Source organism: Haplochromis burtoni, unplaced genomic scaffold, assembly GCF_018398535.1.
Source record: "Haplochromis burtoni strain Fernald_Lab_line unplaced genomic scaffold, NCSU_Asbu1 Contig_18, whole genome shotgun sequence".
NCBI lineage: Eukaryota > Metazoa > Chordata > Actinopteri > Cichliformes > Cichlidae > Haplochromis > Haplochromis burtoni.
The window spans coordinates 1,605,365-1,629,113 of NW_024582379.1; the positions used below are offsets into that span (position 1 = coordinate 1,605,365).

Consider the following 23,749-nt stretch of genomic DNA (forward strand, 5'->3'; position numbering starts at 1 on the left):
GCTATTAAAACAACTGAATTATTAAACCTGCAGTAATAATCAATAACACTCTTTCATAGGAGGATAGACCTCTTAATAATTGACTAATCCCGAGGGAACCTCTTGCCCCAGTGCGTGCTTTTTGTGTGTGCTTGTGAGCGAACGCGCATGCGTACGCCCCTTTGGAAAGGCACATCCATTTGCATTTGTGTGCACCTGGATGTGTTTATTGTTCCTTTTGATTGAGATGAGCGTTATTGAGGTAAGCTGGCTCTGATGAGGGTCATGCCGTACTAATTAAACCCTTAACTCTCATTTCTAGAGAAGCAGGAAAAGAGAGCAGTCAATGCATGTAATTAGAATGACTAAGCCACAGGTGCAAAAGGGTAAACAAACACATTGCATGCTACATCACAAGACTTCACTAGGATTCTGCCACTTTATGGAAACTGTTGATTCATATACCTTTAAATGATGAAGCTTTGATTTAGCAGATGCATGCTTCACTCAGCCTGTCCCCGTGCGAGCATCTTTCTTCCCTCTCCTTTCAAATCTCAACCTATAAAAAAAGATTGTTCTCTTTTAACCTGTCAGTGTGCAGACGGAAGAGTGACCTACTTTCAAAACAATGTGCTAGCCCCATTAGTCCAGGGAAACTACATTTTCCAGATCCTGTTCCATTAAAAACGAAAGCCTTTCAAAATTCAGAAAAAGGTGAAAGGGAATTCAGTACATGTGGTCATTAAGTATCACGAACACGTGTTAAGTTAATAGACGATTTGGTTTAGTACCGGTAGTTATTTACAAGTAATCGAATGATGGTGTTTACTTGTATAAAAGTCGGATTCTAAATAATTTATGAACATTTTCTGGAAGGTTTCATAAATTTGCTCATTACATTTATAAAAATTTGTAATTAGTTATTAGATAATGCATAGTAAATCTATAATAAACCGATATCATGTACATTCAGTACAGTACAAAAGTCTTGAGTGCTCCCTAGTTGTTTCATATTATCCACATAAATGGAAAAACAGAGTTTTGAAAGTCACTTTATTTTGTATGACTGACTTTATTCTTCGACGCAGTCTGAACCCTCTTCGGAAACCTTTCTTGCTTTCAGGCTGTTGAACAGACACTTCTAGATCTAGATGGTTTTGCATGATGGATCAAAATCTGTTGATATTATTCAGCATTCATATTTCCATCACTTGTGACATGATCTCCAATACCACTGGCTGAAATGGAGCACCTAACCAAGACGGTGCCTCCTCTTGTTTCACAGATGACAGTAGAAACTCACCGTTCAACACCCCACCTGACCTCCCTACATAGAGATGATGATTTGAATAAAACTTGTTAACTTGTAATTTGATATGGCAACAAAACAAGGTTTTAGGCCTTTTCTTCCCTGTTTGTCTACTTTCCTCAGATTTTTTTTTTTTTTTTAAGGACACACTGAACACTGTGCTGAGATAGCCCAAGTTTTCACAAAATAACTTTGGGATTCATCTCTCAACCTGTGTTATCTTTGGCATTTTCCATAGATTTGTTTTTTACAGGCTGCTATTTAACAAAGTGTAAGAATTTAAAAAACGGAACGATTTAAAAATTTATTTTTTTGCTAAGCTTGAATAATTCATAAGTCAGTGTTAAGTGGCTTAAAAACAAACCAGCAACTGCAGCAACAAGCAAAAAAACAACATATGGATATAGCTATATAAACAGTATATGGATAGCCATTATAAAGCTGGAACTGATAGTTAAACTATAGTATGTTAACTATAGTTTGTCCACATAATTTTGAAAATTATTATTCATGATTTTCTTTTTTCCTTTCATTCTTTTTCTACTTTTTTTTTCTTGTAGTCTGGTTTAAATCAGTATGATTCAGCCACAATATCCTATTGTGGTTGTTTTATGTTTAATGGCATGTTTTGGCTCCACTGAGTCTTTGCTCTTAACATTCCAGAGCGCTTCAAGCTCTTTTATTGAGTCAGGAATTCAACCTTTATCCTACCTCTGGTTTTTTGTATTGATAGCAACTCTTCTGTCAATTGCAGCAGTGTGCTCCATCTGCTTTAGTCCTTAAATTACCTAGTTAATCTTGGAGGACTGTCACACAACTTCTTCGCCGATGGGTTTGAAAGCTGCTTATAACATTAAGGAGTGGCTCAAAGTTACATAATCCTGGGGTCACGCAGGAGGGTAAATCTTTTAACCTTTCATAGCTTAGAGATGTTCTGAGTGACAGCTATCCTGTGCAATGGCAGAAATCAAACAATTATTTTTTTACCTCATTATCAGTGAGTCGTGTTAATATTTAGACTTTGTGCTGCTAAAATATATATTTAAGATTCTCTCATCATCTCCCTGCTCAAGAACCAGCTGCAGGAATATGCAGAAACCGAGACCAGCACTAGTATCGTACACACTAATTACCTGTCAGTTACTGGAAAATTAGCTAATGGTATGTTTTAGTCTTTTTCTCAGTTTTAACATTCTGAAAAATTCAAATAAATTCTTGATTTCTGCTGAATAACTGACTTTAAATATTTAACGATGGTGCACAGGCTACACATTGCCAAAGAAAAGCTCTACGGGCACTTTTCTGGGTAAAATGCTTATTTTTGAGTGTGAAATGAGCTCAGTGTTGCCCCTTATGGCTGCTGGGAAGGAAAACATAAAAAAAAAAATTCAAGCGAGCTCCTTAAAAAGTATCCACAGTTAAATCACATAAAGGACTTTAAAAAGGAAGGCTACGTGGTTGTTTTTTTAATGTATATTTAGCATTTCAGTGTGTTAATGAGAGCACAGCATAATCCCTCAGCTAAGTCTTAGCTTTTTTTACTGAACCTTGTCTAAGTCAGGACTTCATTGTTTTGTCTGCTCAGTATTTAAATCTGCAGTGATTTGCTTTATTGTTGTGTTTTCAATATTTGCAGTGTGCTTTGTGAGTCATATGTTTTCTTAATTGCTTTCTGTTATGTCTCCTTGTATTATTATATTTACCAGCAGCACAGCGACCTTTGGTTACCGGTATAAAGATATGCAGGGAGGCTGCTATACTAACTTACACATTAAAGACACTCCTGAGAGACTTTGTGCCGGTCTGTCTGTATGTTTTTCTCTCTGGAGCTATCATCACCATTCACTCTTCCCACCATGCACACTGAGCTGTCTCCAACCGGGCGTGCCATGAACTTAACATGCTTTTTGTGTGTGTTTTAAGTGTGCATATGCACAGTGTATGCAGTGTTGTTCCTTGTGCCAAGCTCAAGGTTATGGCTGTTGACCTTGCTGGCGTCCATCCATCGACTTCCCCGAGTCGCCTCGGTCCGGGGTCTGACTGGACGCTGACACAGGACTCTAAGAGTCTGCTGTCACTATGTCTTTCTCTCCTTTTGCACACACTCTCTCTTGCTCTGTGACAGAAAGCTGACACAAGAGTGTAGGGCTGTCCCTTCCTGTCTTTGCTCTTTCTCAGCATCTTTTCTTTCTGCTGTTGAGCTGCATCCAAATATCTACATTTTCTTCTTTCCCCATGATTTCTAATATTGTATTGTTACATTTCTGTTTCCACACTACGATTTGCCAGCTCTGGAATCAATTTAGTAAAAATCGGATGCATTTGGTTGTTTAATGCCAGACAAAAAAAAAATCCCTCTGGGTTAAAATACTGCATGTGCAGGTTGGCACAGAAATACTAGAAGGATGGCCTGCAGTGTGTGTGCTGCTCTTTAGAAATACAGCTTTCTATTGAAGGGTGTATGAAAGCTGGTGTTGTGTTTTGTTTGTTTGTTTGTTTGTTTTCATGTAACTCTAATTACCCAGTTGTAAACCTCACACAAGCATTGAATTTTATTAAAGCCCATCCCCTTTTTCTTTTCCTCCAAGTTTGTACATAATTGATATGCAACACTGGAGCTACAACATATTTTTCCTCTTTGCAGAGACAACATTTAGCCATAACACAGCAGGCTTTATTTGCTGTTTTGTGTGTGTGTGTGTGTGTGTGTGTGTGTGTAGTATCCTTGAGTGTGCATATATTTGTCCACCTAATATCTCCAGAGTTCTGCCTATGAGGCAGTATATACTTCCTGCTTCCTGCTTTGTCGGCCAATGATAACTTGATACACCCCTGAGAGCTTTTGCGGGGGCGGCGATGGGAGAGCAGATGAGCCAAAGGATGAGAAGTTAAATAAGATGGGGCAGTAGGGGTGTTTTAAGGTTTTAAGTAAAGTGTCCACCTATAAAGATGAAAACATTCACTACATTCTTTCTTCTTTTTCCCCCACAAACACACCAGGCTCCTTCTGACTTGATCTACCAGCATGTGAAAAGAAACAGACTAATTTCCAGGTCCTTTGCTCCTCTATCAAAAGCAAATTACACAGACATTGGCGCTTACACGTCGTGTCATGCGGGTCTAACAGAGCCACTATCTCCGTGTCCAACCTCTGAGGACACGACACTGTTCGTTATTCAATTCTTTTAATTGGTTTCAAGTCTGCCTCATTTGCATATGCATGCCAAGAGGGCATCTTATTGGAGGAGAAGTGGGAATGGAAACGGGCTGAAAAGCACCCGGAGAGAGAGAGAGAAAGGGCAAGAGAGTGCGGCATAAAGGAGACTAAAAAGAGGAATGAATGAACAAACAAGTGAATAACAGACGGGATGTGAGTAAGTGCTTCTAGAAAACTCAGTCTCTCTGGTTACCACGGCAACGAGAGGTGCAAGTTGGCACTGCTCCCTACGTAACCAATTATGTCTGTGTGAGTGTGTACGTGTGTGAGTGTGTGTGTGTCTACTATCTAGCACTATTGATATGCAAAAGAGAAGGCATATCCACACAAGGGTCTGTGAAAATGTTTGCAGGCCATTTGATTTTAATGTAACGTGTTTGCATCTGTGATCTGTGTCAAGCTGTCTTCTGTCAGTCTATCAACAGCCACAAACTCACACACACAGACACACAAAAACGAACAAAACCCGCCGTGTTTGTACTGTTATGTTGGTCGACTGCTAACAAAAAGCTGCACACTGGGCTCAATTCAAGAACACCATCACGAGCGGTTCCCCCCCCCAGTGAGAGACACAATCCGTCCAGTCTTCTTGAGGTATACATTTTATATTTTGGTGTCCTTTCACCCAATGCGGGGTAAAGTATGCAATCTGTTTGGGGTCGTTTCGAGTCCATCTGTTTCCCTGCTTTTTCAAGAACAATCACTTATAAAACACCAACATCAGAAATCTCAATAGGCATAGATTAGAACCCCACAGGTGCTTACAAAAGCAAAAGAATGAAGCAGATGAAAATCCTATGTAATTAATCATGCTTTACTTAGCTACAGGAGGTTTTGTGTTTCTTTAGGAGACTTTAGAAACATGACCTCATCTTAAAAAAATAAAACACCCCTGATCCTTGCTGAGTTAGTGACCACAGCCCAGTTTCTATCAATGATAGGGTTGAGCAAGTAATGTACAAATTAGTATGTAAGCATTCAGTCCAAACTTGTGTCAGTGGTGTTATCGAGTATGGAGTACATCTGTTCATGAACCAGACTGTTAATCTGTTAAACTTCTCTTTTTTTAAATTACTGTACAGATGGGTTGGTGTCAGGCTAAAAACACTGAACGCGTGCCTGAATGTGATACCTTCGTTGCTGAGTGGGACCATTTTTAACCATTCAAGCATCTTCAAAAGCACTTCTTCCTATCATGCCTGTAACAGCTTATACAGTTTAACTCTTTGCTGCGAAATTCTAAAACTGAATCACAACGAGATCAAACGCACACACAAACACATGCACGCAGAGTTATCCTCCTGTGACATGCAGCCTATACACACACGTCTTTGTCAGGACGTCCTTTGTGGACTTGTACCTTTTCAGGGGAGCCATTCTGTCCCTCAGTGGGACCACCAGTGAGTTAGAGATGCTGCCAAGTCGGACTCTGGCACTAATTGGCTCCACTATTAGAGGCTCACAGAGCCACACTTAGACTACAGAAATAAGCTCGTCAGTGTGAGGATGGAGGTTGGGCACGGTGCCTGCATGAATGCATGAGACGAGGAGAGAGACAGAGGGGGAGAGAGATTACTAATTAGGGGTCTGTGATGTACATGAGAAACCTACAGAAACAGTTCAAAACCCTCCACCCTGTAAGGCTCACACACACACACACCTTTGCGTCCGTTGGTCAGGGCAGTTAATTAATTGGTTGGATGGTGCTGATGCTTTCTGCTGTTGGATGGAGGGAATAGGGGGGTCTTTTGTCTGATGCACTTCAGTTGCTCTGATTGACAGCAGGGACAGGAAGTGAGGGCGTGGGGCTTAGAGAGGAAAAGAGCTTTTCTCTCCATGCTGCCTTCCTCAGATTAACATTCCCCTCCAACTCTCCAAATTCCTCTCATCCTCCTTTCTGCTTTTCACTCTCTCCCTCCCTTTGCTCTGACTTTGCTCCCTCCTGCATCTTTCTGTCCAGTTATACCAATTTACATTCAGTATCATACACTACTGATTTTCAGAACACATGCACTGGCTTTTGTTGCCCCCCATTCTCCCTGTGTTCATCTCCTCAGAAGCAAGAGATTAAAAAAAATCTCACAAGAAGTGATTCATTATCTACTTATGCTCTATTAGCACAGACATAAATCACACCGAACCAAACCCAGACGGAGATTTGCTAACTTGACCTGATGGTGATCTTGTGACCTGACCATGTTTCACAGGTTCATTTGCAACACTTTTTTATTTTTATTGAAGCTTTGATGGAAACTATACAAACACATACCACTGTAAGGGTCTGCCGATCATTTTCTAGTCCTCAGCAGTGACTTGAGGGCTGCCGTGCTTCAGGAGGCTGAGTGAGCAGAAAGGATTACATCATCAGATTTTCAAAACCTCCTCTTTCCAACCTGTGACTGGCGAATTCGTGTGGGAACAGAAACATTATCTTTTTTTTATTATCCTCATAAGTACATCTGCCTAAAGAGGAACAAGGTCCTCTGCGTCTTTCCATTCCAGATATAAATATGATATTATTATTATAATTAGGGGAAAACATGACACGCGTACAGGGTTCGTTTTCCACTACCAAGCATTTTGTGCTGTATATTTTCCAGCATGCCTGTAGGGGATGTTTAAAGAATTAGCAAGTCGCTGACCTTTTTCTGATCTGTTTGGATTTGTGGATGTGAAAACTTCTCAGTGCGTTATAGAGAGGTGAGCAATGCACAGATGACGGCGTTTTGGCTTGTACTCTCTTATATTAGAGAAGAATCTCTGTGCTCATTCAATCATCAATCATTTCCTAACTCTCTCTTTTCTTTTACATTTCAAATGAAAAGGAATGAAAAGCGGAGTCAACGCTAAAGTGCCGAGGACTGCACTTCCTCTAGCAGCTACTTAAGGCTATCTCCAAAGTAAGCCCACAATGACTCCCAATGGGACCAGAGTACAATCACAGCCAGTATAAAGGATTAAGCCAATGCGTCCCAACTCCGCTCCTGATTTATTAAGTTTCACAGTAAGATCCATCCCTCGATCATCACATCTGGCTTCAAAACTCAACCTGAGGCTTCAAAACAGGTGTTCACAAACCAGTGGCTGACACCATGGTAGCATCATCTCTTCTGTGTCGGAGTTGACTCAGCAGTTGAAACATATCACCAGAACTTACCATGAAATGCTGCGATTTTGTTCACTTTTTTCCAAGCTCTTCTTTTTTTTTTTGTCCCTCTAAACACAAAGTTGAACCACGCAGTTATAGCTTCAGTGACAGTCACCGTGTACTCCCTTTCTGACCGCCGGTGACATCACGAGAGTCCAAGTTGATGGGTTTTTGCAGTGCATCATCGTGAAAATTTTCACCAAATTTGAAAAAAAATGCAACAAATGTGCCTCGATTTGTCCAGACCAAATGAAGTTACTCAGTTAGACAAGCGTTTTAAAACTTTGCCCTGTATTTGATAGAGAATAATACCCGTAATTTGTTTAGATATCGAGGGTGATGTTTACTCTACAATTGTGGCCCCAACATATTAGGAAGTATTATTAATGTCAACAGGTTAAACTAAAGCAACCATACAGGATTCTGGTTTTACAATAGATTTGAAGCAACATGAATCTCTCCAGTAATCCATTATTAACAAGCTAACTTCCCCCCATCAGCTGACTGGAATGATTTGTGTGCATGGCGCCAAAGCTGGACGGGCTGTTTATATACAATCACTCTAATGCTGAGATTTAGAAGAGTGTCTGTCAAAGACATCAAGTGAAAAACCGCTGTATATAAAAGCTTAACTAGGATCTTAACCACAGTTTAATGGACTGACATTCTGAAGTCTTGGCCTCTTTTGAAGCCTGAAATGAACATATTTACATGAGGCTGGGTGCTGATCTATAACTATGCCTAGTAATCTCAGTTAGGAGCGCTGATCTATAGCATCTGTGGATGCCCTGCACAGTCAATTAAAAAAAAAAAGTAAATAATGCAACTTCGACTTCTTGGAATATCTGCTGGGACAGTTAACCACACTGCAAGCCACATCATTTGTCAGATACAGGACCGTGCAAATGACTTGACACCCCTCATTTCTTTATATTTTGCTAGCAAAACAGGAAACGGGTGCAGTGATTTATTGAAACCAAAACCAGAGTTTACAAGCTTGAAAGTCAACACAGCCTGAAAAGAAGCTCTTTTAATGTGTTTTGCTTCTCATATCTTTAGGATCAATTACAGTTGTTTTATTAAATTCAAAGAGAAATGTTTCCATGAGGACAGATTTTATGTGAATTTCATGCTCACTCAAGTTTCACAAAACACACGTCAGTATCACAGTGAAAAGTGTACAGTTCAGGAACAAAAAACTAAATATGAAATAAATAAAATGCAGCAGTTTACCATATTCACATTTTATTTCCCATGTATTCAGTCTTAGCTTTTATTTTCTGCAGTACAATCAACTTAAAATGAATAACTATCCCAACAAACGCAGCCCAGCATTGCACATAAGCTGCAAGAGACAGAAATATGACAGACACGTATCGCATATTATACTGAAATTACACGTGGATATCCCTCAAACACACACACACACACACATGCACACGCACGACAATAATGCTGTGTTTCTAAGATGTCCCAAACAAAACTTAAAAGGAAGCAAAGGACAGAAAACAGAGGAGTGAAATGGGTTTAGAAGGAAAGAGAGGAGCGAAAAAATTATTGGGGGAGTGAAGCCGAGTTAGAGTGGATAATCAAATTGAAAGCAGAAACACACTTTAAGAGCATTAGCTGAGCAGAATAATGGAATAACTTAAACTCCTGCAAATGTGCACACACAGTCTGCACCCACACAGAAAAATGTACGTACAGGAAGCATCACACAAAAAATACTTAATAATTTAAAAACAGCAAGCAAAAAACAAACAAACAAATCAACCTGTACAACAGAAACACATCTCTATGAGCAGGGAAAAAAACAATTTGATACTCAGCACCATCTGTTTTTACGCATGGGTCTGTCCTACACAACTCCACAAAATATACACACAAGAGGAAAGAACAACGACGGGAAAAACATTCCAGTATAGACAAAAGAGAAGTGTTACCGTCGAGCTTTGGGCTGGGCTCAAACAAACGAGGTGACTAAAGATGAGGTTTCCACACTACTCGCATTCACTTTGTCTTTGTTCTGTGTGATTTGTGTTTGTCCAAAGTGCACAAGGATTTTCTGCTCTCTGTGCAGCTCATGCTTTCTTGTTCATCACTACTTTGTTATACTAACACGGTTCATAAAAAACAATGAAAACACCGACATGTGGATGCTATACATTCCACCTAAATGTGTCACTGATGTTAGTTTGCAGTGTTTACATCCACGTTTTAAATACTGTACAAGGTTTGTCTTTATAAAGACGTGAACATTCTGCTTGTGTGTGATATGAATAGCTTCGGTTTTGGATAAAGCAAGGCAGAGAGCACATGGGTGATCGGCCCACGTGTCGCGTTGCCGAAGAGGGAAGGAAGTAAGGTCACGGCTCAAGTCTGGTTACATCTGAGCTGGTTCTTGTTCAAATGATGTTAAGATATGAGAGCTGTTTGATCATCTGTCCATCCCATTTCAACAGTGATACCTTGGCTTCTCAAAGAAAAGAAAGAGACAAGCAAAGAAGGCCTGAACAAACTAAATGAATACAAAGTTAAAGTGCAGGGCAACAATGAAGAAAGCTAGAAAGAGGAAATAAGAAGGCAGGCAGATTGGATCTCGGTGCTGGCCAGTGAAGGAGATCCAGTTTCCCTAAATCACCTGCAGAAGTGTTTCTATCAAACACAGCGTCACAGATGACAGGGCTTTCAAAGCCTACAGAAGCCACTGGCTCTATTATACAACTACAACCTTGGCAGAAAGCTTCAGCGTGAGTTTGGAGGTGATAAAAAAGGAGCAGCGAGTGGACCGGGGTTCAAGTTAAATGTCCAAAGTGCCTGCTGGTTGCAGCCCTGTGCAGCTATATGTGAATCTCAGAGGCTATATGGTGTCTGAGGTCAAGGCTTACAGTTCATGATGATTAAATTCTGGTAGTGAAAGGTGAAAACATTCATTAGAAGCTTTATTTTTTGTATTACTGTGGCTTATATCAGTCTATCTGAAGTGAAAGGCAGGTGGAGTACCGTTAAGAGCAGCACGTCAGCCGCATAGACAAGAGTAAATCTATCAGGTCGACACACACCTGTGTGGTGCTTATGTACCATTTGGATTTGTATTTACAACAGGGTCAGGTTTAAATCTATGCTATTTATCCAGCAGTCAATGTGAGAAGTGTTGCTATGTCACCTGTGAAATCTTTAAATTTAGATCATCTAAAAGCCCAGGCACCAGCTGTTTGTAAGCTCAAACTGCCAGGTACAGATGAGATTAACCCCGCAGCGCTGATCCCTGCGATTAGTACGAGTCGGACAGTTGATCGAGGTGGTCGGGATTCTCGTGGACGTTGTTGCCGTGCTCGTTTTCGGGCTCCGCGTCTTCATTGTCACTTTCTGCGCTGTAGTCTATAGCCTCCAGAAAGGACGGCTCGTCCTCCTCCATCACATAAGTAGTTGGGCTGCCGGGTAACAAAATAAAGAGTCACTGCCACGCGTGTCATGGATGATGGTTAAACTGGAAGAATGGCAATGTTCAAATTGTGAAAGCACAATCAAGACATAACAGGAGCTTTCATTTAAAAATAAATAAATAAAACGTTTATTTTGTGATGTTTTTAGTCAGAGGCATGATTTAATTTTTAATTTAAATAATATACCAGTAAGACAGGTCATTATTTTTATTGCTGATGGAGTTAGTGATTATCTTGGACTCACTATTAAATTTAGTCTTTTCTTCAAAGTTTGATTAAAAAAAAAATTTTCTAAACGAAAAGGCAGCAAAAAAAGATCTGAGAATCTAGATTTAACATTTTTGCTTGATATATGACTTAAATGACCGATATATTCATAAAACTGCTGCAGTTTGTGACCTTAAATATGAGGAAATGCTCTCTTTCCTCACATTTCTACTGTTAAATGCCACATAAATAATCAGATCCTGCCGGTAAGAGTAATTGCTTAAACACAGAACAAGAAGCAAACGCAAACTCTGCAAAACAATTATACATATTAATATAACATTTATAAATCATAAAAACGTAAAGACCGCTAACACACATTAAATGTCTGCTTTGACCAATGAGGCAGTTGGGTTTTTTCTGTCGGTCTTAATGGTTAAATGCTTGCTGGTTCTTTGAGGTTTTAGTGGCTTTAGTGGGTTTTTAATGGTGTTAATGGTCTGAAATGTGATCCCAGGGAGACAGTCGATCAGGGGGGCTCAGACAATGATCTCCCACCAAGCTCGCCTGAGTATGAGTGGATGAGAGAGACAGAGACTGAGAAATTACGCATCAGTATATGTACAGCAAACGTGTATGTGTATGAGGTAATGTGTGCGTGTGCAATGCATGTTGTCCAAGCAGATAATGAAAGCAATGTGTCAACCATTTCAGGCCATTACAGAAATATCAAACCAATTCACACACACACACACACACACACACCCATTTTGTGTATCCACCAAATTGCAGTCATCTCCATATACCGTCTGTCTGAATATACAAATCCATATATGTTCATTAAAACCCAAATTACCCTCAGTCACACAAGGATAAACCTCCACATCTGCAGAACCTTCTAAATCATTCTGGTCCTTTCTTATGCGCACAAAAAAAAAAAAAAAAACACACCCCATTGCTCGTATCCACCCATTTAAGCACTCCAGTTATTTGAAGACACATCCCAGTGGCCACAATATCATCGTTGTGATGAACTCTTAAATGGTAAGTGGTACTATACCAAGCCCCACGAATAAAGCCATAAATCCAGGATGAGAGCGACCAATCCCAGAGGGTACTAATGCCCACACACACACACAGCCACACAAACACTTTTGGAGTCCCTTAATGATCAGACACATAAATGATGAATGAATATATCAATATGAGAGTAGAGTAGGTTAGTAACAGAGAGACAAGGAGATGCAGGGAGAAAGAGATGTAAGCATTAAGTGGTTTGGAATATAGAGCCATCACTTGGATTCGACTTCTTTAACAAAGCAGAAGCTAATGTATTAAAATAAGAAATGAAGATAACCTTGGTGGTCACGGCTTGGGTTTGGCCAAGCTTAATAATTTATTGGCTGTGTTGAACTAAGTACAATCTAATCTGTGGCGACCTCATATTTCTGAACTGGTCATTTCAATCGAGGTGATTAGATAATGCATGAAGCTACTGGGTGATTTCTTTTTTCTTCTTTTAGGGTGAAGAGCAGTGCTGACTCACTGTCACTTGCTAAAATATGGATGAAGATGCCCAAAACTTGAGTGCAACTATGGTTTTTGAATGAGTCTGTATTTAGAGGTGGACACTAAATTTAGAGTTAAAATTGCATTTTTTTTCTAACCCATAAAACTCTGATGTAGATTAGATTTTTTCTAAACTTTAGTTAATGTTGGTTTGTCAGACAGATACGTCATAATTTCCTAATTATAGCAGGTCCGCTGGGTTCGGTGAGAAAAGTCCGACAGCCCAACATGAGGTCCGATTAAAAGGTTAAAAATAATTTTTCTTTAGAAAAGGATTTAAATGTGCTAACTTGTCACGCATCTCTGGGACGCTTTCAGAGAGGCTTTCATTTTTAATACTGCTGCTTGGGAGTCTAGTTCTATTTCCATACTTCTAACCACTTCCATATCTGGAATTTCGCCACAGAGCTCAAACTTGTGCAGAGACGACAAAGATTGCGGCGTGTGATGACAGCTGGGTCTCCGGTTATGCCCGAGCAGTTTCCAAACCTAAAGATGGTACGTCAGTTTAAGGTCACCCCACACGGTGAGACTGAAGGCTGAGTTTTCCTGCAAGGTCCTGAGACGCCTGAGCAGGTGCACTCGGTGATCCGAACAGTAATACGTGGAACTGTGTGACGGCGTACGCCGCACTGAAGAGGCACAAGTTTTTTGCCACCACAACATAATCATCGCTCACCACCCTTCCCACTCACCAGACTTGGCTCCCTGTGACTGTCAGTTTGCCCGAGATAAAAATCAAATTGAACAGCTCCCATTTTGACACACTGGAGAGGATCCAGCGCGCATCGCCGACGCACAAGCGCGAGGGACAGAACGAGACTTTCAAGGAGCAATCTTAAAATAGCAGCCGCGCTGAAAACTGGTCCGGAGGTGCACGAGAAGCCAAGGACTGCACCTCATATAGTCTACGACAGAGTAAAATAGAGAGCAGCAGCAAATCTATACATGAACCATCTATCTATCTCTATATGAAAACATCAAAACAAATACCAAACGTGGTAAGTTTTCTTTTAATCCTATGCCTGATACTGCAGTTGTATCCTTTCCTTTACTGCACTGGGGAATGAGAGCATAAGAAATGAAGTTACTGTACACTACTGCAACAAACTGAACACGTTGACACAAGAACTATAAAGAATATAACTATAGAATAAAAAGGCCGATAAGATTAGAGTTCATCTTAACAGCTGAACTATAAAGACATTCAGTTTTACCATCCTTTGACACTTAGGCTGTATGAGGACACGCTGTGATACTGACTTTAATAAACTGCTTTCCCACTTTGTTGCAAATGTATTCCAGCTATGGAGGGAGGCTAATCTCCACGTTCCACGCACATGTACTACCCTGCACCATCAACTACTTCACGCGCCCCTTAACAACTCTACTGTGTAGGTGTAAATGGTTTTATCAAAAGAGATCTTCTGGCTGTTTTAAGAAATAATGATGCTACTGACAATTATTCATGACCACTTCCCTCTCAGACCAAAGTTTTCATTATATTCCTCGCACATGATCATTGGTAGAATTTCAATGATGCTCACAGCAGCCCTGCATAAATTCAGGCCTTCATTTGTTTCTTGAGTAGTGCTTCAGAGCCAGAATGACAGTCACACCGTTGAGAATCAGCGCCGAGGGGGAACGTGTCTAGCAGTAATGAGGATATTTGTGCAGATAAAAAAAGAAGGCAGTCTGTAATCATTTCCAGGTAGATTTATGGTCACGGAAAACATTATCAATATCTCAGATACCTTGAGAAGGTTGCAAGAGGACAAGAACTCAACAGCTAAGAAACAAAAAGCTGAAAAACTTAAAACAAAAAGGAGAAAAAGGTTAATGAGGAGAATAGTTTTTGTTTGCTGTATTGTTTCAATAAGACCAAATTCCACAGCTGTGTGTGGCTTGTTCAGATGACTGCACAGAGTCATGGCTTTTTTCCACAATACTAACCTGACCACTTTGGACTGTGTCCCAATAATATCGCTCTCCAAATCCAGTAGGTGTTGGTGGTTCCGGAGCCCGGTCAGCCTCTTCAGCCTCAGCAGTGCCACGCAGAACTGAGCTCCCATCTCCTCCAGCTCTCTGGTGCCGATCTGAAGACCCTGGAGAAAACGCTAAATGGTAAATGGTCTGCACTTACACAGCGCAGTTCTTAGTGGTTCTACAAAGTGCTTTAAAATGTGTTTCTCAATTATCCATTCTCAAACACACTCCAATGACGGCAGTGCTACAGTGCAAGGTGCTCGGCTGTGATAGCGGGCGACTTGGGGTTTGGTGTCTAACACCAGGGAACTTTTGCAAGTGGAGAGGGTTGGGATTGAAACACCAACCGTGAGATGACTGGACAGCCCGCTGTACCTCCTGAGCCCAAGATTTTAAACTCGATACGTTCACCAGAAAACAAACTAAAAACTCACACACATACTCGCAAGTACTTTCAATATACTGACATATTCAAAAATAACTGCAAAGGTCAGAGTGAAATCTAGTTTAAAATGACTGCTGTGGGTTTTCTAAAGCTGCTCTGGAGCCTGGGGATAGAGTCATTGTCCAGCTTCAAACGCCCCAATTCTCGCTGCGGCCAAGCACTTGGTAAGAAAACTTTTCATGTGGAGACATGATCATTTATTTCATTTTCAGGGACACACATTCAAACGCACCCCTTCCTACACCCACACAAAGTCTGCACAGTTCATTCGTACAAGCAAATGCAAACTCACACAGGGACACACTAACCTTCAGCTCACCCCGAATCCCGACCCCTCCAAAAAACCCTTCATGTTCTTTCCCTCCCCCCCAGAGCAGAACAGAAGGAGGAACATCTAAACTTGGCCACAGACATATGCAGCCACAAATCAGGAGACATTAGTTCCTGCACATCTGGACAAAAACTTTCATGAAAACCAGTAGGGGTCTTAATCAGAGCCAAAATGGCATTGTGGGACTCAGTGTTAGATGTTGACATTGGCAGGAATCAATAGGAAGGAAGTCAGCTGGGATGGAACACCATGGAGTTAGAAAGAAGAAAGGGAGGCAGCACAGTCAAAAAGGGAAGAAAGAGAAAGGACTGAGAAGAAGCAAAGACAAACAGCACCGCAGCTCCACCTGGTGGGCATGCAGAGGAGCAGAGGGGCACCTCCCTCTGAGAAAATGACAAGCTTGTTCAAAAGAACATTTTAATTTCAGGGTCATTACTCTAAGCTACAATAAAATGCCCAAGTCTTTTATTTGTCCATACAATGGATGGGTACTGTTAAGATCTTACCTGCACTCTTATTGCTGGATTGCACATGTGTTAATGTAAAATATAATCATAAGTTTTACACATTGCCAACCTCACCAGAGTAAGCAGGTGGGGCTGTTTGGTAATGTGCCTCAGGTGCCAACAGCTGCAGTAATCTCCCTACAGGCAACTGTATGAATAACTATGAGCAATTATTTAATTATCACAAAATTAACTGTTGGCTGGAGCTTTTCATTAAATAGGAACATTAAAAGTAGTGATTTAATTTGAAGTGGAAACAACTGTATTTTTCTGCATGGGTGCAACTCGCTGCTCTGCTTATTATAAGAACACTGTGTTCGAAATTCGTTCCAGAGGTGGGCGGCACCTGCTCAAATGAAACCATTTCTTCACAATCAGTGAATTTTCATTAAATGTAGCAAAAGTTAGTTTTGAACAGCCTGTCCCATCTACATGACAGGACAGCACAGAAGTGTTGTCATGAGAGCAGAGCTCTTACAGCTCTGTTAAAATGAAGTCTAAATTGTTATTATGCTAGATAAAGACTGACTGTACAGTAGCACTCTTTGTCTAGTATCGGTACCAATTTAATACTAGTGTTCGGTAGCAATCCATACTGAATAAACAAATATACCCATACCTTATATTTGCCCTGATCACAGCCGCAGAGCGTGCTCTCCATTGTATAGCTGCGTTGCACTCCGATCTCTCGCCAGACAACCACGCGGGCGGTTGCCTCTTTGGAGCGCTCCACAACAAAACTGCAGCTAGCCATGCTGAAGGCTGGAGCGATTTGGGACAGGATCTTGGGAAGGGTCTGAAGAACATATAAAAAGTGTTTGAGAAGTCTGAATGTCTTTGTGTAGGCGTGTGCGTGTGTGTGCTAGGGGTGCAGACAGGAATCGATAAAAGCTATAGTTATGCAAACCCCCAAATTTGGGGTTTTCATTCCCAAATGCAGACAAAAACATTTTGATGTTACCACTTTTTTTTGCCTTTGCAAAATGAGTTTAAACCCATTTGAATATGTTTATTAAGACATGGTGACAGTGTTAAAGAAAGTCAACAAACAGAACAGGTAACATTACAAACATGTACTTACTAAAATCAACATCTTAAATATAGTTAATATGTAGCATTAACTATGTGTTGGTGTAATTATAAGTCGACTGATGGCATGTCTTTTCTGGAGTAATACGAGCACAACTTAATAATGGTGATTCAAATTCAGCCCAATTAATATCCACTGATATGTTAACTGTACTTTCAGAAACCGGGCAAGTCTAAGAGAAGTTTGTGTGTACTGCTGGCATTCACCCTGTATCCAAGGTCCTCGTGCAAGTCGCTCGATGTAGCACTGATATTGGACTGCCAAACTGTCTCCTTTACGCTGCAGCCGTACATGAACACATTCTTCTTCCTGGAATGACCGTGGTAGTCGCAAAATACCTGTTCATTCACACACATAGACGGAAAAGAAGTACATTGAATAGTTTTTTTAACCATGACACTGAGACTCGAGTTATAAAATAATGACTTTCTCTGGTCAGTTTGCAAAGAATAACAGCCTCACCCCTCTTTGTGCCTTTACGTTGCCACCCATTGCAATATACCAGTAAATAAAATTATATGTAGCAGAGAGGCGAGCACAGGGTTTAGTTTATGGTAACTATATCTGTAATAAAATAATGCAGTTATTTACAGATGTTAAGTTCAGTGAAATCTAGTGAAAAAGCAGCCAAACAGAATGTGCAGCTGGATGGAGAAAAAAAAAATTGTGTCGCAAAGTGGAAAACGCCCCTAGAGTAATTCCAGTTAATTAGAGGTCATACCAGTGGTGCCCTCTGTATGTGTGCAAGGTACTGCAGCAGGCTCTTAGTGTGGTAGATGGTGGGGTGGAGCTCAGGATTGGGATTCTGCCACTGGCGATTCAAATCCTCCCCACTCAGAGAACAACGATGACTACAGCAGAAAGGAGATGGCAGAAGAGGGGAAGGATACAGAGTGGAGCACAACAGAGCAACAGCTAGAGAATCCTTCAAGACAAGATTTGATGTGTGTTAACGTAAAGCTGTGGCCACCGTGCAGGCCCAGGCTCGGCAGAGTGTGTGTCGTTGGTGTGTATACTTGAGAGTTATGAGCGTGCGTTAATTTAGTTCCATTTCTTTTTACTCACTTCCCATTTATAACTCCATCAGGGTTGAGCATGGGCACTATCTTGAAGATGTAGGCCTCCCTCAGGCTGGCTGCCAGTGGGCTCGTGCCCATTAAGAATTCCAGCGTGCCCTTCATTACCCAGCTGGCATTGGTCTCTCCGGGGTGCACTCTGGCAGACAGGAAGATCAATGGACGGTTCCCTGAAGAGCGAGAAAGGAAAAAAAAAGTGCAACACAAACATGAGCACAGGGAGATGGAATGAGAAGGAAAAAATCTTCAATTTCAAGTTTTTTCAGAGCAGAAAAACAACATCAGTGCAGTGCAAAGCTATTTGGAAAATAAGAGTATGCCCTGATACCTCAAGGCTGTTTTACTGTAGTACTAGTCATTTCTATCAGTTACTGGGGAGGTTTTTCAATTAAAGGACCCAAAGAAATTATCACCAACTAATGACAGATTACTTGTGATAAAATAACCTCACGTGGATCAAAAATCTACCCATTAACAGACTCTGAAATAGTTTTATCTGCTTAAATAGGCTACAAGATACTCAAGGAGATTCATAAAAGCAAGTAAGTTGGACTTTCAGGCTCAGTTTACTTTGTTAGACAGACTGCTCCCAGCAGTCAGGAATAATCTTCATTCTAAGGATGACAAATTAGGTGTATCTGAAAGGCTGTTTTAGGTGATTTAATCAGAGTGTCTGGCAATGAAACACTTTGGACTTCTTTTACATACACACGATTCCCATTATTGTGATTTTGTTGCGCATTTGACAATTTTAATTGGATAACTCAATGATTTCAACTTTCTAGAGCCCAAATAAGTTTGAACTAACTTTGTTTCACCAGAAACAACCTTCAATATCAATACTTTCCACAAGTTCCTGAGTGCAAACAAAATGATGAATCCAGCAGTTTGCAAAATCTATCGACTCCAGATTTTTCTGACATTTAAAACCACACAGCACTGCTTCCTTGACATTTATTGCCAACTCTAGAGAGAGCTATATAGCTTTAACCAAATAACTTTAACTAAATCTCCATATGGATCTACATTTATTTACTCACTAAATTGACAGATGTGATCATTTGAGTTGGACTCGGGCATGGCAGTGATGGTAAGAAGGGGGCAGATGTTCCCCCCGAGGGTTTCGCACAGCACGTCCTGTCTCAGGTAGATATGAGGGGTCCTCAGTGCCTCCAGTTTGGCCAGGTGCATCTGCGCAAAATGACAAATTGCAGCTTTTAAACCCACTCCCATCCACAGCTTCCATTTGAACCCTCAGAGCTTTTGGATGTTTCTATTCTTACATGTTATGGTTGTATTATTCTACTGGCTATTTAATGAGCTGATCACAATTAAGTGATTTAGATTGGGTTTAACTGCTGAAGTAATTCCGTGAAGCAGCTCTAGACATATGCAAAAAAATGTAATGTACCCATTCTCTTGATAAGTGACAGAGAGTAGACTGAGAGCTAATAGTGGTCTGCATCAGGGTTCAGATTACAGGTTTGTGATGTAGCAACAAAGGAAGAGTGATAATTACTGTACGAGCGCATGCTAAGACCCATTTCAGTATTCTTGAGGTTACACATGTCTTCTAGTGCTACAATAATACCTTGAGCGTAGAGTATGTATAAGGGTAATGATAGGCAAAGTAGCAGACGTCATCTTTATGGCTGAAGGTTGTGCTGAAGGTCAGAGTGAAATACGATTTTCCTTTCTGACCACCAGCTGCGATGGAACTCCTTGCAAAGTGATTCCTACGAGAAGCAAGAACACTTCGTGAGTATCTGTTGAACGCCAACAACACACACACTCTAGTTCTTCATTAGAGATCTCTGCATAATCTTTGCAGGACAATACATAGGAAACTAGTAAACGTGGAATCACAGTCAAAAAACACTTGAGCAAGTACTGGAAGCTATACTAGAAGTTGTAGTATGGAATGACTACCTGAATCCACTGGATGGCACTGCAGTTATTTTTATAATAAATATGCCTGGCCTAATGTGAGCTGTGGAAAACTAACCAAAAGAGAAAGTTATAGCTTTATTATTTCAGATGTTGCATGAAGTGAAGACACCTGCTGTGAAATATTATTTATGCTTCACTTGATTTAAAGAATGGATTAATATATATATTGGAATATTCAGCATATATTTCAATTCAATGGTATGGACATAAGACATTGCAGGGGCCTGTGAACACTGTTAGAGATAGAAAAGCCTTTGGATGTCACCTGGTGCTTGGATATATGTCCACATTTAGTTGCTGCTAAATTCATTTTGATTAGCCCAACACCTCTTGAATGACACTAGTCTCTCATTTACCTGAGTTTCTTTTAAGTTTCTTTCACCCTTTTCCTAAAATTTACAGTTAAGATGAGAGAAAAAGGTCATAAACAGGTTTGCTCCTGCTGTTAATTTATTAGAACTGTCAAAGCAAGGTCTCTCCTCTGGGGCGAGGCAATGACTACACTGTAAATCCTAGTTTTCTCTGAAAATATACCTTATAACTTTTGTCGCTGAAGCTATAAAATATATGATCAAATGCACTCAGTGGCTACCATATTAGGTACATCTTGTGAGAATCAGGTTGGACCACCCTTACTTCTTCATGATGGAGATTTTGGTTTATATTGACATGATGGTGTCACACGGGTGCTGTACATCCATGACGTCAATCAGTTATTCCACCACATCTCAAAGGTGCTCTATTGGACTGAAATCCTGTGACTGTTGAGGTCATTTGAGGGCAGTGAACCCATTGTCATGTTCACTTGTTATAGACTATTAAAGCTTTATGTGCGTTATCCTTTCAAAGGTAGCCATCAGAAGATGATCATAAAGCTATGGACAAACAACAATACTTTAATTATTCTCCAAAGGGCCCAAAGTGTGCCTAAGAAATCCTCAACTCCTACACCTTTACACCACAAACCACAAGCCTGAGCAGTTGATATAAGCCCAGACAGATTCATGCTTTTATGTTGGTTATGCCAAATTCTGAGCCTACCCTCCGAATGTCGCAGCAGAAACTGAAACAGATCAGGCAAAGTTTTTCCAATCTAACATTGTCTAATTTTGGCGAGACCATACAAATTTGAGCCTCTGTTTCCTGTTCTTAGCAACTGGCTCCACATGTGGTCTTATCTTGCTGTGGCCCATCTTGGCCCAAGGTTCAACATGTTGTGCTTTCACAGATGCTCTTCTGCACACCGTGGTTGTAACAAATGGCTATTTGAGGTAATTTTACCCTCCCATCACACTGAAGCAGTGTGGCCACTGCCCTTTGACCTGTGGTATCACGGCATTTACACCGAGAAAAATGCTGCTCACTAGATATATATATATATATATATCTTTTTTGGGTTAGAGACAGCTGTGTGTGAAAATCCTAGTAGATCAGCAGTTTCTTAACTACTCAGACCAGCCTGTCTTGTACCAACAACTATGCCATGTTCAGAGTCACTTTTCATCCTGATTCTGATGCTCAGTTTGGTCGTCTACATGCCTAACTCCACCAATCTGCAGTGTGCTATGTGACTGCAATAACAAGAAAAAGTGCATCTAATAAAAGCAGCAAGTCTACTCTTGCTTTAGAGCATTTGATTTTCTGCTCAATTTTGCCCATTTCACTACAATATGATTGCACCTACTTGTAGTAACAGATGTCTGTTCCCGTTCTAACCCAGCGAGGTCTGCCACTGATTGCCTCCTGCACCGAGTACATCAGCACCTGCATGCCTACACAAACAGGGAGAAAGCCCAAACACAAAATAAGTCAAACTGTGCTGTGCAAATTCTCAAGCAAATTACAGTCAAATTTTTTTTGCTATGCCTTTAATACAGTCCAATTCCATTTCTGCTGTATAAAAATCTTTACAACAAATGAATAAATAAAAGTTCTGTAGGTTGGACTGTTATTCTTCTCACCGTAGTTGAACTGGCTGTTTGACTTCTCACAGTTAATGATGTTGAAACGGTAGGTGGTCCCAACACGCATCCCACTCACTTCTAAGTAAAACCACTGGTGGTAGTGATTACTGTTGATGTCTGAATTCAACACAAGGTCATACTCATACCTGAAGAGATACCACAGAATAAACTCTAAATATGAGCCCAAACATCATCAATCATAAAGAAAACTCATCTAGACCATTTTAGGCATTTAACATTAGTGAAGTCACACACGGCTTACCACAGAGTAGTGTCTGTAACACTGTATACTCCATTGAGTATTAAGTACTTACTTTCTAACTTGAATTGCCTTTCTGAGGTTACCAGACTCAAACTGAGAGTTAAACTTCAGTGATTCACCACTGTCTTCAATAACAGGGCAACTGAAACATAAAAATTAATATACAGTAAATGGCACAACTCTAATTATAAGGAGAAAAGTAGCTTTTGTTAGTACCACTTAACTGCAAATGCTCAATAATGGAAACAAAATTCATCATTTTACATGAGTTTAACCCTAATTGATAAAAAGCTTTAAGGCTCACCTGGGAATGTCCAAGTCATAAACCACTTTATCCAGGATATCATTTGGGTGAATCAACCTCTCAATGTCCTGGAATATCTTAGATCTGCAGCGTAACACCCAAAAAGAAACTGCTAACAGACTAAAAGGATAAATATTCTTCAATTGCTTATTAATAAGGATGACCTCTCACCTCTGTACACCATAAACTCTTTCCAGAAGGGGCTCCTTAAAAGTTGGGGCTACATGGCCAAAGTAGTCTGGGTAAGCCACTTCAGCGTACTGTGGGACAGAACGTGTCCCCTTCACCATCTCCACGTATAGGTCAGGGTCATGCAGCGGGAGGAGGAGGGCTGTGTCAGGCACCTCCAGAACCGCTCCTTCCCCTCCCTCATCTTCAGCACCCTCTGATCCACAATCTGAACCTCCTCCTCCCACGCGACGTGTAGCGATATCCCCCAACAGCAGAGGTGACTGTATGTGTCTTGTAGCACTGACTGGGGATCCCTCTTGTTTCACTCCCTTTAAACCGTCCTCTACATTCAGAGCCCCCTTGTCTTCTAGAGAGACACAATCCAGTGCATGCGGTAGTCCCTGTTCTATCATCTGGCCTTGAGGAGAATGCATGGAGGAGGATAAGGTTGTATGCCCATCTGGGGTAGGAATGTGAGTCTCCTCTTTTTTGTCATGGTCCTTGGTGAGGTGGATCGTGTCCAGTTCTAGAGATGCTAGAGAAGCAGCGGGGGTTCGAGAGGTGGCAGAGGCAGGTGGCTGTGTGTGTTGTCCTTTGATAGAGTTCCAGATCTCCTGAGAGGCTGGTGTCGCCATGTGCTTTGGGGACAGGGCTTGAGCTGTGGGCACTATGATTGGACGAGTGGATCGAGCTGAGGATGATGATGAAGAAAGGGATCCTGATGAAGGAGTAGAAGAGGCACCTTTTGAGCCTTCAAAGTTATACCCCTGCAGGAACAATATATTGTAG

The 23,749-nt window shown here is 40.9% G+C and overlaps 1 protein-coding gene across 5 annotated transcripts in view; it reads right to left on the bottom strand.

The window, feature by feature from the left end:
- Positions 1–8,600: 8,600 nt before the first annotated feature.
- The window catches only part of agtpbp1 (ATP/GTP binding carboxypeptidase 1), a 28,552-nt gene continuing 13,403 nt past the window's right edge, over positions 8,601–23,749 (bottom strand). For 4 of the 5 annotated variants that reach the window (XM_014331399.2, XM_014331385.2, XM_042218348.1 and 1 more), the window contains 13 exons: positions 22,961–23,727; positions 22,790–22,873; positions 22,538–22,627; positions 22,221–22,369; positions 21,944–22,031; positions 19,901–20,045; positions 19,350–19,500; positions 18,299–18,479; positions 17,955–18,084; positions 17,440–17,571; positions 16,763–16,939; positions 14,829–14,980; positions 8,601–11,087 (listed from right to left, as the gene is read on the bottom strand). In XM_014331399.2, the coding sequence (XP_014186885.1) occupies positions 10,928–11,087; positions 14,829–14,980; positions 16,763–16,939; positions 17,440–17,571; positions 17,955–18,084; positions 18,299–18,479; positions 19,350–19,500; positions 19,901–20,045; positions 21,944–22,031; positions 22,221–22,369; positions 22,538–22,627; positions 22,790–22,873; positions 22,961–23,727 (2,406 nt within the window). In that variant the 3' untranslated portion in view covers positions 8,601–10,927. The other variant, XM_042218349.1, reaches the window with a different exon arrangement.